Source organism: Erpetoichthys calabaricus, chromosome 3 (genome assembly GCF_900747795.2).
Source record: "Erpetoichthys calabaricus chromosome 3, fErpCal1.3, whole genome shotgun sequence".
Classification (NCBI taxonomy): domain Eukaryota; kingdom Metazoa; phylum Chordata; class Cladistia; order Polypteriformes; family Polypteridae; genus Erpetoichthys; species Erpetoichthys calabaricus.
In genome coordinates, this window is record NC_041396.2 from 287,949,995 (window position 1) to 287,967,420 (window position 17,426).

General features: G+C 43.2%; 1 protein-coding gene across 1 annotated transcript in view; it reads right to left on the bottom strand.

The window, feature by feature from the left end:
• The window catches only part of rapgef3 (Rap guanine nucleotide exchange factor (GEF) 3), a 119,363-nt gene that overhangs the window by 71,252 nt on the left and 30,685 nt on the right, over nucleotides 1-17,426 (bottom strand). Inside the window, exon 2 of the mRNA XM_028798489.2 lies at nucleotides 7,759-7,803. Coding sequence (XP_028654322.1) covers nucleotides 7,759-7,803 — 45 coding nt within the window. The remainder of the gene's footprint in view (nucleotides 1-7,758; nucleotides 7,804-17,426) is intronic.

Consider the following 17,426-nt stretch of genomic DNA (forward strand, 5'->3'; position numbering starts at 1 on the left):
ATGACGGGAATTAGTCCAGTGGATCGAGACAGTTATTTTAAAATGAGTTCATCAAGAACATGTGGACATAGTTGGAAACTTGTTAAGGGTTAATTTCACACAAACAATAGGAAGTTTTTCTTTACACAGAGAACGATAGACACTTGGAATAAGCTACCAAGTAGTGTGGTAGACAGTAAAACATTGGGGACTTTCAAAACTCGACTTGATGTTTTTTTGGAAGAAATAAGTGGATAGGACTGGCAAGCTTTGTTGGGCTGAATGGCCTGTTCTCGTCTAGAGTGTTCTAATGTTCTGTTATATGGCTTCACGTTGCCCTTTCTTTAAGCATATTTCATTTCTCCATCTACATTGTCATGCATCCTTTTCCTTGAGGATCACTATCTAAGCTCTTTCCAGGTATGTGATGCCACCCCGGGCCAAGAGGGGGCACTGCCGCTAACTGGCTTGTCATTTTCTTCCTCCACCGTTTCCAAGAAACTGCCCAGTGAGGCCAACTAACTCCGCCTCTTCCAGTCCCTGGGCTTCAAAAGGACAAGCGGCCGGAAGAAGACATCACTTCATAAGGAGACAACCTGAGCAAAGGAGCTCAGTATCAACGGACCCAACGGCAGAGCCCAAATAGCTGTGACCACTCTCCTCACCGGGCGACTCTTTTGTTTTGATTCTTTACACCATTTAGCATTGTTTTTGCTGAAAGAATGGAGAATAAATGAGGAGGGCCACACTGGCACCCCAAAATTCTTCCGCTGTCATACCCTTCAATTCCTTGGACGACCACAACATATATACAGATTTTGACTTATATTGCATTTTCCTATTAAATATATTGATTTTTGTTAGTTTTTGAGCGGTCATGAAATTGTTTGCCATTGTAACATTTCTCTGCCATTGCACATGTACAATTACGCACATGACAAATAATCTTGAACATAAAACGCTACTCAGGAATGAGGCATATAAAAGGTCACTTAGGAGGAATAATGTGAAATAATTACTTTAATAACAAACATACATATTTTAATCCTGAAATTGAATGTTTTGATTAAGGGGGACTTGCCAACTGGTGCAGTCAGCATTGGCCTAATGCTGGCCTGAAGTGAAAGTGTGTTGGACGGGGGGCCAGAATGGGGGGCTCGTTCTGAATGTTCCATGCAAACGCCCAGAGAGAAAAAAGTCAAGCTGTTCTCTACTGGACCTTCTGTTGCCTTAGAGAAACTTTACAGAGGTCATTCCACAGTAAAGAGGGGGTCATGCTCTGAACCGGACCACCCGCTAGGATGAAGCACATGCCTTTCACACTCCGTAAGGCACAGAGATTTAAACTATTTTACACACCCTGAAAGGAACCTCAGCTCTTACGCCTGTTTCTTGGTTGTGAGAGCCGAGATGTTGTTGTTCTCGAGACGCAGCTCTTTCTGCCCACTAAGATCAGAGAGGTCTCGAGCAGCGTCCTCACCATAATGCTTCAGGGCTGGCTGGTGGAGACCCTTAACCCTACAACATTTCACTTTGTCTGTTCCTTCCACCGTTATTATTATTATTTCTTTTTTTTTAATTTTAATGTTTAAAAAGCTTAAATAGTTATTAGAATGTTAGAACAATCTGGAGGAGACCCCAGGCCATTCAGCCCACCAAAGCTTGCCAGTCCTATCCACTTAATTCTTCTAAAATAACATCAAGTTGAGTTTTGAAAGTCCCTAAAGTCCTCCTGTCTACCACACTACTTGGTCACTTATTCGCTGTGTCTGTGGTTCTCTGTGCAAAGAAAAAGCACCTAAAGTTTGAGAAGAAAAATAAGAAAAAAAGAAACAAAAAAAAAAAAAAAACAAAGTAGATGACGACATGCATTTGAATCTCTTATAAATGCTGTGCCCAGAGGTATGCAGGGTGCTCCACTTTAAAAGTGGCATATTGATTCCCTGAAGTAACCTTCCATATATTAATAAATTCATTAATTTTTTTAAATATCCTGAAGTAATATGCATAAAGTATCCATCTATGTTGGCATTTTTGCACTTGTTGTACTGAAAACACAAGACAAGAAACTTGAGCCTGGACTTGGAAATGCAGAAATAGTTCTGAAAACGTACACGGAGTTGGACTCATTCTGTAAAGTAAAAACACCACAGTGAAGATCAGAGAGGTGATAGTCAATAACTGACGAGATTGTACTGGAAGTGGGGGAAATGTGAGATATATATACAATACAGTACAATACAATTTATTTTTGTATAGCCCAAAATCACACAGGAAGTGCCGCAATGGGCTTTAACAGGCCCTGCCTCTTAACTTGAGCCTTGACTCTCTAAGAAGACAAGGAACAACTCCCAAAAAAAACCCTTGTAGGGAAAAAATGGAAGAAACCTTGGGAAAGGCCGTTCAAAGAGAGACCTCTTTACAGGTAGGTTGGGCGTGCAGTGGGTGTCAAAAAGAAGGGGGTCAATACAATACATATACAGTATATATATACATACAGGTGTGGACTGGGTCTCAAAACCGGCCCGGGCATCCTTCAACGAGTGAGGTGACGAGGTCGACCCACTCGGCCCATTATTCATTGTTATTTTCTTAAAACTTGTGATGAGTACGCAGCTCGCTACTTGCTATGAGCCTATGATATCTAAACTCTTGCCAAACTTAATCTGTACACTGTTGTTTAGACACAACTTAAAACTTGACAACATCCTTAGAAATAAAATTTAATGGAAAATAAAAATTTAGTAACACAGCTTACACGTTATTAGAGTACATGTCAGATGTCAATGTCATGTCCAAGTGCCAGTACCCTAGTAGGCTGCTCATTTACAACGGAATAAATTATAACCAAGGTCAGAATGAAAACCTCACATGATTGAAATGTTCCATTAACTTAACGATAAACTATAAATGTTCCGTCCTAATATGAAAAATTCCTATTCTGTGCTTTATAACTTATTTCATCAGACTAATAATCGCAGCTGAAAGCCACTAATTATCGCTCACGCCAACGACCAGAGAACAATAAAATGCATAATACATAATCTAAACTAATTATTAGTGCTGAAGAATTTAAATACTAGATATGAGATCAAATAAAATACAATAATGTATATGCTAACCGAAATGCAGCAGTATTGAAACAGAAATCAGCAAAAAGCAGTTTTGACCAAATTTTTCTCTGCAACGTTGTGTACTGACAACTAAAACAACTTGATGATGTAATATGGTATATTATATAGGACTATATAAATTGCAGTACCAGACAGATAATGTTTAGAAAATTACTTTTAATGTCAAACAGTAACCAGTACATAAAATTTATTTCATGAAACAGCTGGCCCATGATCAGACCAGAGTCCGCGGCCCATGGGGCATTGCCCAAATGCCCTAATGGCCAGTCTGCCCCTATATGTATACGAGGGGGGACCCAAAAATAACCGGAATTTTGTTGTTGTTAGGTTGGTACTTGTAGTACGTGGTTGGGCCGCTAGGGCGATCTAGTTACACTCCTCACAAGTCAGTCTGCCAAGTGCCATCAGTCTGGAAGGCTGTGCTTGTGTTCAGTGAATTTTTTTGTAAAAGTAGGTTGCGCAACAGTGTGAGAAGGAAACGCCCTGATTTGTGGGAGTCGGGCGATTGGTTCTTTCATCATGACAACGCTCCATCTCACACTGCTCTCAGCATTCGCCAATTTTTGGCAAGAAACGGTATGACAACCCTGAACCACCCACCCTACTCACCGGATTTAGCTCCGTGTGATTTCTTTTTGTTCCCTCGGATGAAAAAAGACTTGAAAGGAAGGTGTTTTGCTGACGTCGAAGAGGTAAAACAAGAAACAACCAGAGCATTAATGGGCATTACTTCAGACGAATTTAAAAAATGTTTCGAACAATGGAACAAACGGTTAGATAAGTGTATTTCCGCCAATGGAGAGTACTTTGAAGGAGACTAATTGTAGTTTGTACAGAAAATTAAATACGTTTTAAAAATATTTCCGGTTATTTTTAGGTCCCCCCTCGTATATACTGTATATATATTGTGGCAGATGGTTGGGAAGCCTATGCAGCTGGGACGCCTGGAAGATAGAAGGACCAGGATAGGAACAATACCTTCACCGGGACATGAGAGGGTAGCTGCCCAGGTTTACATGGGGGCCATGGGATCGGAGCTTAGAAGCTCAACCCTGTTGGGAGCCTGGATAGTCCCAGAGACATGGACTGCAGCACTTCCGCCACAACAGGAAGTGCTGTAGGAAGGTCATCAGGGAGCACCTGAAGCACATCCAGTGTGGCATAAAAGGGGCCGCCTCACTCCATTCAGGGAGCCGGAGTCGGGTGGAAGAGTACGGAGCTTGCGAGAAAGGAGTGCAGGTGGCAGAAAGAAAAGAAGGAAAGTAAAGGACTGAGTTGTTGTGGCTGTTTTGGTGCAGTGTACTGTGCAAAGAAGATATTAAACGTGTGTTTTGGAACATGTAAATCTGTGAGCGTCAAGGCCAGTTGTCCACAATATATCCATCCATCCATTATCCAATTTGCTATATCCTAACAAAGGGGCTGCTGGAGCCAATCCCAGCCAACACAGGGTGCAAGGCAGGAACAAACCCCAGGCAGGGTGCCAGCCCACCACAGGACACACACACACACCAACACACCAAGCACACACTAGGGACAATTTAGGATCGCCAATGCACCTAACCTGCATGTCTTTGGACTGTGGGAGGAAACCGGAGCACCCGGAGAAAACCCACACAGACACGAGGAGAACATGCAAACTCCACACAGGGAGGACCTGGAAAGCGAACCCAGGTCTCCTAACTGCGAGGCAGCAGCGCTACCACTGAGCCACCATGCCGCCCCCACAATATATATATATATATATATATATATATATATATATATATATATATATATATATATATATATACAGTACAGTAATCCCTCGCTGTATCGCGCTTCGCCTTTCGCGGCTTCACTCTATCGCAGATTTTATATGTAAGCATATTTAAACATATATCGCAGATTTTTTACTGGTTCGCGGATTTCTCCGGACAATATGTCTTTTAATTTCTGGTACATGCTTCCTCAGTTGGTTTGCCCAGTTGATTTCATACAAGGGACGCTATTGGCAGATGGCTGAGAAGCTACCCAACTTACTTTTCTCTCTCTCTCTCTCTTGCGCTGACTTTCTCTGATCCTGACGTAGGGGGATTGAGCAGGGGGGCTGTTCGCACACCTAGACAATACCGACGCTCGTCTAAAAATGCTGAAAGATTATCTTCACGTTGCTACCTTCTGTGCAGCTGCTTCGTGAAGCGACATGCTGCACGGTGCTTCGCATACTTAAAAGCACGAAGGGCACGTATTGATTTTCGATTGTTTGTTTTTCTCTCTCTCTCTCTCTTTCTCTGCTCCTGACAGAGGGGGTGTGAGCTGCCGCCTTCAACAGCTTTGTGCCGCGGTGCTTCGCATACTTAAAAGCCAAACAGCCCTATTGATTTGTTTGCTTTTCTCTCTCTCTCTGACATTATCTGCTCCTGACGCGCACTCCTTTGAAGAGGAAGATATGTTTGCATTCTTTTAATTGTGAGACAGAACTGTCATCTCTGTCTTGTCATGGAGCACAGTTTAAACTTTTGAAAAAGAGACAAATGTTTGTTTGCAGTGTTTGAATAACGTTCCTGTCTCTCTACAACCTCCTGCGTTTCTGCGCAAATCTGTGACCCAAGCATGACAATATAAAAATAACCATATAAACATATGGTTTCTACTTCGCGGATTTTCTTATTTCGCGGGTGGCTCTGGAACGCAACCCCAGCGATGGAGGATGGATTACTGTATATATATATATATATATATATATTTATATATATATATATATATATATATATTTATATATATATATATATATATATAGGGCGAGTCAAAATTATGTTAACATTTGAATGGCGGAAACAATTTATTTACAAAACATACTTCATATGTGCAACAGGATTTACAGGAATGTCTCAACCTGTTCGCCATCATGTTCAACACAAGTACCATAAGCGGCACACAGATTGTCCACAAAAATTGTACATAAGTTTATACATAGCAGTACTATAGTGTTAACATAATTTTGACTCACCCTGTGTATATATGTATGTAACAGGGCCCCCTACAATGTGCTCTTCTTTAATGGGTTTACCTTATGGTAAGAGTAGGGAGCAGGTTGGGTTGAGGAGACCCTGGAGAGGTGGAGATCTGCTCTAGAGAGGAGAGGAATGAAGGTCAGTAGGAACAAGACAGAATACATGTGTGTAAATGAGAGGGAGGTCAGTGGAATGGTGAAGATGAGGGGAGTAGAGTTGGCGAAGGTGGATGAGTTTAAATACTTAGGATCAACAGTACAGAGTAATGGGGATTGTGGAAGAGAGGTGAAGAAGAGAGTGCAGGCAGGGTGGAATGGGTGGAGAAGAGTGTCAGGAGTAATTTGTGACAGATGGGTATCAGCAACAGTGAAAGAGATGGTCTACAGGATGGTAGTGAGACCAGCTATGTTATATGGGTTGGAGATGGTGGCACTGACCAGAAAGCAGGAGACAGAACTGGAGGTGGCAGAGTTAAAGATGTTAAGATTTGCATTGGGTGTGATAAGGATGGACAGGATTAGAAATGAGGACATTAGAGGGTCAGTTCAAGTGGGACGGTTGGGAGACAAAGTCAGAGAGGCAAGATTGCGTTGGTCTGGACAGGTGCACAGGAGAGATGCTGGGTATATTGGGAGAAGGATGCTAAGGATAGAGCTGCCAGGGAAGAGGAAGGCCTAAGAGAAGGTTTATGGATGTGGTGAGAGAGGACATGCAGGTGAACAAGATGATGAGGACAGAAAGAGATGGAACAAGATGATCTGCTGTGGCGACCCCTAACGGGAGCAGCCGAAAGAAGAAGAAGACGAAGAAGAAGACAACGACCTTATGAGGCTGCCTACTGAGAGTATTTTGTCCCCTCAGGGATACCATAGAAAAGGGGGCGTGGTCAGTTTGTCCCTGCGGTGCACGTAATGAGCGAAGTGGCAATAAACTCTGAGTACTCTCCATACCAGTCTGCTCTGCTTCATTACTTTGTTAATGACAAATTCTAAGCCAACACACTGAAGCTTGATTACACATAGATTGATTAAAACTTTTCAAAGTCGGGGAACTGCTTGTTCTGTGGTGAAGTGGTGAGAAGACAGCCAGACAGAAACAGGAGAGGATTATGGGAGTATAATGAATAAGCCAAGGTGGGCAATTTAGCCAGGACAACAGGAATTTAAATTAATTATCCCGTAACTAGTTTTCTCTCAATGTCAAGACTTTCCTTTATTTAGAAAAACGTTCACATAACTGTCACTTGATCTTAAGTATGGTGGCATGTGTGTCCAGGCCCAACGCCGCCATTAAGGTAATTTAGGCATTCACCTAGGGCGCAGCTCATAAGGGGGGTACCCAACTGCATGGGTTAGCTACCAAACAGTTGGTTGGCACACTAATAAGCTTGGCCTATGGCACAAGATAACCTAGCATTGGTACTGCGTGTGCCACACACACACCAGCACCTGGAAATAAAGTAATATCAGAGCAACTGCATTACCATTAGTTATAAACATCAACAACAACTACACTAACAAAAACCATACAAAAATAAACAAAAAGATGACCAAATGGTGTTTAATCTGACCCGGATTGTTTAGCGGGTCCGAAGTTTGTATCACATTTTGTGCCCAGTGTTTAAATTATACACTTAAAATGGCTCTTACCTTTTTCATAATGTCAGCAGTGTCCCAGCTTTCTGAAAGTGGCGTCTAAAAAGAAGAACAAAACATCTCATTAGAGCTGGACGACTTTACTACTTTTGCCTGTTCACCAGTTGATAGGTTGGTATACGTCTCACTGTTCTCCGCCATGCTGTATATATGTAAAGTTCTTGACATATTTAAGGGGCACCACTTCCCCAAGCCGATATGTGTGGACTGGTGTCCCGGAGTTGACCTGGCCTTATGAGATTTGACAAATGGGATTGCAGGGGGCCAATAGGGGGAGCCTCAGAAAAATTACCATTAGAGTTCCCTTGGCTATTCCTGACTTTGGAAATGATCTGTGGATCAGCACAGGAAAAGTTACATAAAAAAAACTGTCCAAAACAGTCAGTCTGTCATTTTCAAACCCGCCTAGTCCTGAATAGGGTCACTTTGTGACGGGGGGGTTAGGAACGGTCTACTGGAGCCTGTCCCAATTATCATAGAGTGCAAGGCAGGAACAAACCCTGGACAGGGCGCCAGTCCATCGCAGGGTGAACACACACCAAGCACACACAATTTAGTGTCTCCAGTCCACCCAACCTGCATGCCTTTGGACTGTGGCAGAAAACTGGAGCACCTGAAGGAAACCGACACTGACAAGGGGAGAACATGCAAAATCCACACAGGGAGGACCCGGGACACAAACTCTGGTCTCCTTGATGCGAGGTACCACCATGCTACCCCCCTGTCCAAAACAGAATACAATAAAGCAATGAGAAAAAGTGCCCCCAGAGACGGTGTTTTTCTATTAACCATTTTCTTTTGGTGGTATATTTAAAACATTTTGATTTTTGGGGCACATTTTTGAATTAGATTATTTAATAAAGAAATTGTCTCAAAACAAACCAGAGAACTACGTTTTAATGTTAAGGTTTTGTTTATATGGGCCAGGGGTTCTGCCAGTTCTCCGCTTCCTTATTTGAGATTATAGGCCTTTGGCATTTTTTTTTTTTTTAAGTATGGATCAAAACAGTTATAATGTGGCTATTTTGTAATTGTGATTTGGACTTGCCACTGCCATTTTATACTTTCACAAGCCAAAGTAGTCTGTCATTGCCCAACAGACAACGCCTCTCTCATCCTCTTAGGTGGGCGGTCTGTAGTGCTTAAATTATGAAGAAGAGCAGACAAAGCAGGAGTTAAATATCCACCTTTTGATTCTCTTCCACTGTTGATTAAGCCTCACCCAATACCTCCTCCAAAAGCGCACGATACTCCTTTTAATAGTACAGTAGATAGAAGTGGCACATGGCATTTCAAAAATTTGTTCTTTTCGAGTCCAAATTTTGTTAACTCCTTGCTGGGCTGTAACCATGAATGTTGTCATGTCTGACGCGTCCTCTTAGTTAAAAGATAATAATAATTGCATTTATATATCACTTTTTCTCACTACTCAAAGCGCTCAGCAATTGCAGGTTAAGGGCCTTGCTCAAGGGCCCAACAGAACAGAGTCCCTTATTGGCATTTACGGGATTTGAACCAGCATCCTTCCGATTGCCAATGCAGATCCCTAGCCACAGAGCCACCACTCCGTTCAAGGTAGGCAGTTCGTATTGCTTAAACTTGGAAGAAATTCTGACAAAGCAGGAGTTAAACAACCACCCTTTGATTCTACTTTGTGTTGCGGTGCACTTCCACTCTCGATCAAGCTTGACCAAACACTGCCCTACAAAAGCACATGATACTCCTTTTTACATTACAGCAGACAAAAGCCACACTCAGAGTTGCGCAGGTAAGTCATGTTAAGCTCGGGTCATTTTGTCTGCTAGTCTGGCTTCTGTCTGTTTGGGTGTTTTCGCTTGCTCTGAGCCAGCAGGTGGCACTGGTGTGGTAACAAAACCAAAAAAAAAAAAAACACACACTGGGCCCCCTAGGGTCAACATGTTGGATATCAAAAGTAGTCTGTTTTGTCTGTATGGTCCTATAGAGCAACTGTGCAAAATTTAGTCCAGATTGGTCAAAGGATATATAGGAGACAGACAGACATTCTGTTCTATTTACATGTTCATAATAAATAAAACTTTACAACCAATAACCCCCCCCCTCCTGATCACACTGACTTAGCCCTCCCCTGCCCCCCCCACCTCCTCGTAATTTTTTGCTATATATTGCCTTAGATTCTTGTAAGTCTAAGCATTATCCTCTGATGAAGAAGCCAGGGGTTGAAAGCTCAGGAATAAAAACTACTTTATGATACGTGATTCATTCTCTCCCTTTGTGGATCTCCAGCTGCAAATATGCAAACCGTATCACAGACCTTTCCTTCCTAATATTATATATATATTATATATATATATACTAGACAAAGAGCCCGTTTCGACAACGTAAGATGAAACGGGCACGAGTGGCATAGTAATAAGTTTAAGCACCACAAACCTGATATACAGTAGATGTATTGAATGAATGCGTAATTAGGCCTCAAGCTGTAGTCGAAATCGCCTTTCAGGCCTCTACAGCTTTAATCGAAGTCGCCTTTCCTCTTTGAATTTTTGCGGCCGTAAATCTGCCGCCTGCCGCGATGTTGGTCGAAATCGCCTTTCTCTTTGAATTTTCGCGCCAGTAAATCCGCCGCCTGCCGCGATGCCGGTCTCGTAAGGTTTTTCGGGCAGCTGCGCAGAAGGCGACTGCGCATTCGGCTTCGAACGGACGTGAGTGAGTGAGTAGGCTGGCGAATTATATATAAGATTATATATATATATATATATATATACACATACACAAACTGTATATATATACACTGTATATATATTTATAGTGCTGGGCAACAATTAAATTTTTAATCACGATTAATCGCAGACAATCACAACAATGACATTGTTATGTGCAAAATTCAATAATGAACTCAAAGTAGTGTATTGTGTGTATTGGTTTGCAAACACTTTAAACAAATAAGGTGCTTTTTAACAGCAGTATTCTCTTTACATAGTCCATCCATCTATTATCCATCCATCCATCCATTTTCCAACCCGCTGAATCCGAACACAGGGTCACGGGGGTCTGCTGGAGCCAACCCCAGCCAACACAGGGCACAAGGCAGGAACCAATCCCGGGCAGGGTGCCAACCCACCGCAGGACACACACAAACACACCCACACACCAAGCACACACTAAGGCCAATTTAAAATCACCAATCCACCTAACCTGCATGTCTTTGGACTGTGGGAGGAAACCGGAGCGCCCGGAGGAAACCCACGCAGACACGGGGAGAACATGCAAACTCCACCGAGCGAACCCGGGTCTCCTAACTGCGAGGCAGCAGCGCTAGCACTGCGCCACTGTGCCGCCCCCATCTATTATCCAACCCGCTATATCCTAACTACAGGGTCACGGGGGACTGCTGAGGCCAATCCCAGCCAAAACAGGGAGCAAGGCAGGAAACAAACCCTGGGCACGGCGCCAGACCACCGCAAGGGCACGCACGCGCGCACACACACACACACACACACACACACACACACACGCACACACACACACACACACACACACCAAGCACACACTAGGGCCAATTTAGGATCGCCAATACACCTAACCTGCATGTCTTTGGACTGTGGAAGGAAACCCACACAGACACGGGGAGAACATGCAAACTCTAACTTTAAAATGATTATCATGGCAATACTGATTTTCATTGTGAATCCTATACATAGGAATATTAAAAAATTCAGTATGTGAATTTCTACTTGGGATTAATAAAGTATCTATCTATTAACATAGTTTCCCACAGAACAATAGTGGATGACTATATTTATTTTTTTTGTTGCCAGAAAAGAAATGTACAGTTTTATTTTGTTTACATTTACTGTATGTCACTGTGACGGAGTGGCGCCCTGTCCAGGGTTCGTTTCTGCCATGCACCTCATGCTGGCTGGGCTAAGCTCTAGCAACCCTCTCAAAACCTGTTCAGGACTACGCTGCTTAGAAAATGCCGGATATTAATTTCATGGGCACTGCCATTCTGTGAGCTCAGTGGCTAGGATGCCACTGCTAGTTTTCGCTTTCCACTACTCTTTAAATATCCAGCGTGGCACTTTGTTCACCATCTGTGATTTGGATAAACAAAACCTTGTTGTTCTTGTGTGTTTATTATCCCTTAGTTTTTCTGGTTCTGATTTTCCAGAAGACCTTTTGACTTCAGTTCTGGCTTCCTGCTGCTGCCGTGCCCCTTTCCACCCTCGTTACAGAGATTTACGTGCTTTCTTTGATATTCTGACCCTTGCCTTCTGCTTCACCCTAAATAAAGAGCTTAATTTCCTGCTCATATAATTAACTTAGTTGACTGATTTTGCCACTTTCCACCTTGGCCAGAACATATTATGACAAAAATGGAGTGGGGAGGGGGTCTGAATGATAGCTGAACAACAAGCAGATAGAAGTGGAAACTCGGGAATAGAAGGAAGACGGGGATTCAAAAACTAGTGAGCTGTCACAGGCCCCAATCTAAAGTCATAAAACTAATTCACCACACAACTCAAATCAGAAGTTTCCGTCAGTGATGATGCATTTCCTTTGATTCCTGAGATGATAAAAGGTTTTGGCATCACTGATGGCATCACCATGACAACCTGCCACTGCTTCGGCCATAGACGCCTTTGAACAACTGTACAGGCCTTCCCACGGCCCATAGTTCTGTTAGGTTTTAAATGGTGGCACACGTGCTTTGTTATTTATAATGAACATCTGGGTGGTGCTTTGACCCACCTAAACTATAAATGAAAAAGTAACAGAAACTAAACTGGACCATAAATAATGTAACAGAACGTGGGGCTCACCCAGTGATCAGCTCTGCTACCTTCCAGATCCAGCATCCTGAACTCAAAGCTTGCTCTTTGTATGGAGTTTTATTTATTTATTATTTTTTTGGTTCACCTCCACCATCTGTGCGGGTATTTCGCTGGGTAGTCACCAGGGAGAAATTACTTGGGGGTCTCAGGTTCAGCCAAGAGACAAACCCAGAGTCTCTAAATCAGTAAATCAAAAGCTTAGCCAGTTGCACAAAATGAGAACTCTTTTGGCCCACTTCGGTTTCTAACTGGATTGGTGTCTCTAATGTGGCATCGGGCTCTCCTTCAGTCTCCAAAGCACTTGACCTCCATTTCACTCACCCATCCCCTTCTCAGTTGAGATCTGTAAAAGACAACACACATGGGCTGGCATCCCAGGTGGGATTGGTTTCATGCCCTTAACCGACTGGGAGGCCAATATAACAAAGATTGGGGAAGGCTCCATCTCAAAGCTATATGCTCCCCCAACCCGCTAGATGACAGCATCCCTGGGCTACAGGACCCATTCAGATACCTGCAAGGAATGATGGGAACTGTAGTGCAGTGAGGCAGCACTGCTGTGATCCGTGGGTGCCACCCGATGGGACTGTGGAGAGATACACACCCTACTAAGGGCAGGCAGTCTGGTGTAGTGGTTAAGGCTTTGGACTTAAAACTCTTAGGCTTTGGGTTTAAATCCCACTACTGACACCACTCTGAGCCCCTGATGCCTCACCTGACCTGCCTGTGCCCCAATTGGAAAACCAAAAGAAATGGAACCAATTGTATCAGAAATGTTGTAAGCTGCCTTGGATCAAGGTGTCAGCCAAATAAATTTAAGTAAATGTACTTTATGGGACTTCGATCGACCTGGAGGTGCTTCCATTGGGCTATGCCCTGGCAGAAGAGGCTCTCCTGGGTCAGAGACAAAAGGAACGACAGAACTTCACCCAGGCGGGAGTGGAGAACAAACAAAGCTCACCTGGGAAGGGTGGAGGTGAAGAAAAGAGAGGGAGAGAGAGATAGAGAAGAACTGTACTTTGCTCTATGCCACTTTTGAAACTTTTCCATAAGGTATTATTATTAATGGGGCAGCACGGTGGCACAGTGGGTAGCGCTGCTGCCTCGCAGTTAGGAGACCCAGGTTTCCTTTCCGGGTCCTCCCTGCGTGGAGTTTGCATGTTCTCCCCGTGTCTGCGTGGGTTTCCTCCGGGTACTCCGGTTTCCTCCCACAGTCCAAAGACATGCAGGTTAGGCGCTATTGGCGATTCTAAATTGTCCCTAGTGTGTGCTTGGTGTGTGTGTGCCCTGCGGTGGGCTGGCGTCCTGCCCGGGGGTTTGTTTCCTGCCTTGCGCCCTGTGTTGGCTGGGATTGGCTCCAGCAGACCCACGTGACACTGTAGTTACGGTAATAGTGGGTTGGATAATGGATGGATGGATTATTATTAATAAACATTGTACAGTATTTATATTGGGACTTACTTGTGTCTGAACTTTGGGCTACTGCACACCCCCTGGTGGTCACAGGTGGCATCGGTCAAATGTGAAATTTTGACCACTGAGTCACAAAACAGCCTTGATCACTGATAGATAGATAGATAGATAGATAGATAGATAGATAGATAGATAGATAGATAGATAGATAGATAGATAGATAGATAGATAGATAGATAGATAGATAGATAGATAGATAGAGTAATCCCTCCTCCATCGCGGGGGTTGCGTTCCAGAGCCACCAGCGAAATAAGAAAATCCGCGAAGTAGAAACCATATGTTTATATGGTTATTTTTATATTGTCATGCTTGGGTCACAGATTTGCACAGAAACACAGGAGGTTGTAGAGAGACAGGAACGTTATTCAAACACTGCAAACAAACATTTGTCTCTTTTTCAAAAGTTTAAACTGTGCTCCATGACAAGACAGAGATGACAGTTCTGTCTCACAATTAAAAGAATGCAAACATATCTTCCTCTTCAAAGGAAACAGAGAGTAAAGCAAACAAATCAATAGGGCTGTTTGGCTTTTAAGTATGCGAGGCACCGCCGCACAAAGCTGTTGAAGGCGGCAGCTCACACCCCCTCCGTCAGGAGCAGAGAGAGAGAGACAGAGAAAAACAAAGTCAAAAATTAATACGTGCCCTTTGAGCTTTTAAGTATGCGAAGCACCGTGCAGCATGTCGCTTCACGAAGCAGCTGCACACAGAAGGTAGCAACGTGAAGATAATCTTTCAGCATTTTTAGACGAGCATCCGTATCGTCTAGGTGTGCGAACAGCCCCCCCTGCTCACACCCCCTACGTCAGGATCAGAGAAAGTCAGCGCAAGAGACAGAGAAAGTAAGTTGGGTAGCCTCTCAGCCATCTGCCAATAGCGTCCCTTGTATGAAATCAACTGGGCAAACCAACTGAGGAAGCATGTACCAGAAATTAAAAGACCCATTGTCCTCAGAAACCCGCGAAGCAGCGAAAAATCCGCGATATATATTTAAATATGCTTACATATAAAATCCGCGATAGAGTGAAGCCGCAAAAGGCGAAGCGCGATATAGCGAGGGATCACTGTAGATAGATAGATAGATAGATAGATAGATAGATAGATAGATAGATAGATAGATAGATAGATAGATAGATAGATAGATAGATAGATAGATAGATAGATAGATAGATAGATAGATAGATAGATAGATAGATAGATAGATAGATAGATAGATAGATAGATAGATAGATACTTTATTAATCCCAAGGGGAAATTCACATACTCCAGCAGAGGCATACTGATAAAAACAATATTAAATTATAGATTGCTAAAAATGCAGGTATAAGAGACAGTAACTTTGTATAGTGTTAACGTTTAACCCCCTGGGTGGAATTGAAGAGTCGCATAGTGTGAGGGAGGAACGATCTCCTCGGTCTGTCAGTGCTGCCCCCAAAAAGGTCCTCTGGTTACTCAGCTAGATTCAGCCGTCACTTACTGACCAGGCGGCTCCGGGTTCACAACCAGATTTCTTGTGTGAAGATGTAAAACGGAGAGAAATGAGACCTCAGGCTCCTCCAGGATTGTTTCAGGGAGGTGTGAATGTACGGAGGAAGCAGTGAGGCTAAGGCCAGCATCTCACTGCATAATTTATTAGTCAGACAGCATGTTAAATTTAGTGACTGCAGTTCCTGGATCTTGTCACCTTCAGATGCCGGAATAGACAAATAAGAATCATAGAGGATGATGGATTGCATGACTTTTCAGCACTGTTTAATATTTCTAAAGCATGGCAAACTCCCCACATTTTGACAGCTGTCACGCATGCACGTCTGAGAATTGCCCTCCAAGTTCTCCCCAGGTATGTGATACCAATAGCACCCCAGGCCGAGAGGGGGTTCTGCCACTAACTGGTCTTGTCTTTTCCTTCCTCCACAGTATCAAGAAATTACCCAATGAGGGCAACTGACTCCGCCCCTTCCAGCCCCTGTGATATAAAAACACGAGGCATCACTTCTACACAAAACTACCAGAGCTATGGACCTCCACGGATTACCCCAAGGCAGACCATAGAGACCCGATTAACAGTAGCCACTTTATTTGTGTGGCAAATATTTTTTTAATTTTTATCACATTGTGTGGTCGTTTTGTTTTGAACTAGAATTAAAACGGAGGCGACCTCAAAAATTCTCTCTTTGCAAAACCTGTCATTCCCTCGGAATGCAGTTTGTAGTGCCGGTGGCTGTACAAATGTGTTTCCAGGTAATGCGAGTCAAGACACTGCAATTTTCACTTGTTTTTGATTTGCAATGAACGTTGTTGATTCACGGTTACGTTTGGGGTGTGATTTTGTCTCACAGAAGCCATTTTGACACGACTGATTTTATTTAATTAGTGTATTGCTGAGCACTCCGTTTTCTTTTAGACATAACAACTTCACCCGGAACTTCAATGCAACTTTATGCCTTGAAGAGTCATTGTGAAAGTTCTAATATTTTTGATGATTTTAACTCATTCAGGATGGATGTCGACTTTTGTCGAAATTCAGGGTAGAGGACATAAACATGATTGTTGCTTGGTGATGGAAAAAATGAATTGAAATGATTTTTAGCATTTAATGAAATGTGAAAAAAGTGAAGGGTCTGAGTACCTTCCATATGGTGTCTTTACCATATTTTTCTTTCTGGTTTTAATTTTTTCTGGACCTTGATTCCCTGCAAGAATAGCGAGGAGCAGATAACATCGACATTTGAAGAGTGACCAAAGCGAATGTGCAAAGCAAAATACTCCGTGGACGATGTTTAACGCATCATCGCTGAATTGGACTCGGACTGATGAGACTCTGATTTGGATGCAAGTGATCTGGAGATGGAGATCGAAAACGAAAGTGAGGTACCGGCATCAGCTGATCGTGGTGCTGAACGCATTTGTGCAGCTGATGCACCTATGGCAATGTTCATCTGGGAGGACCGCCACTAACGATGACAAGAGGTACAAACCAGTTTGCGTCACACTGCAACTGTCACTGCCACCCACCAGCCGCGCAAAGACATCCACGCAGCCAGCCCGCCGTGCATTCCTGAGAGATGGTGAAGAGGCGGGCGACAGCAACCTCAGCAGCATACATTGTAGAAGATCAGCCTGGCTACAGACAGACACTGAGACACAACAATGTCCAAAAGCACACACTTTTTAGTTACAGTTCTTGTAAGAAAGTTTAATAAGGTCATGCCCTCGACCGGAAGTGGTTGCCTGTTCACGACAGACTTTTTATTCTGCCATATTGGTTTATCTACAGCATGTTTGTTTGTTTATTGTTTCAGTTGTGTTTTTACGTTAAATAAATATAAAATACTGGAATTCAAGAGTCTCATATCGCCAGTCATCTGACCG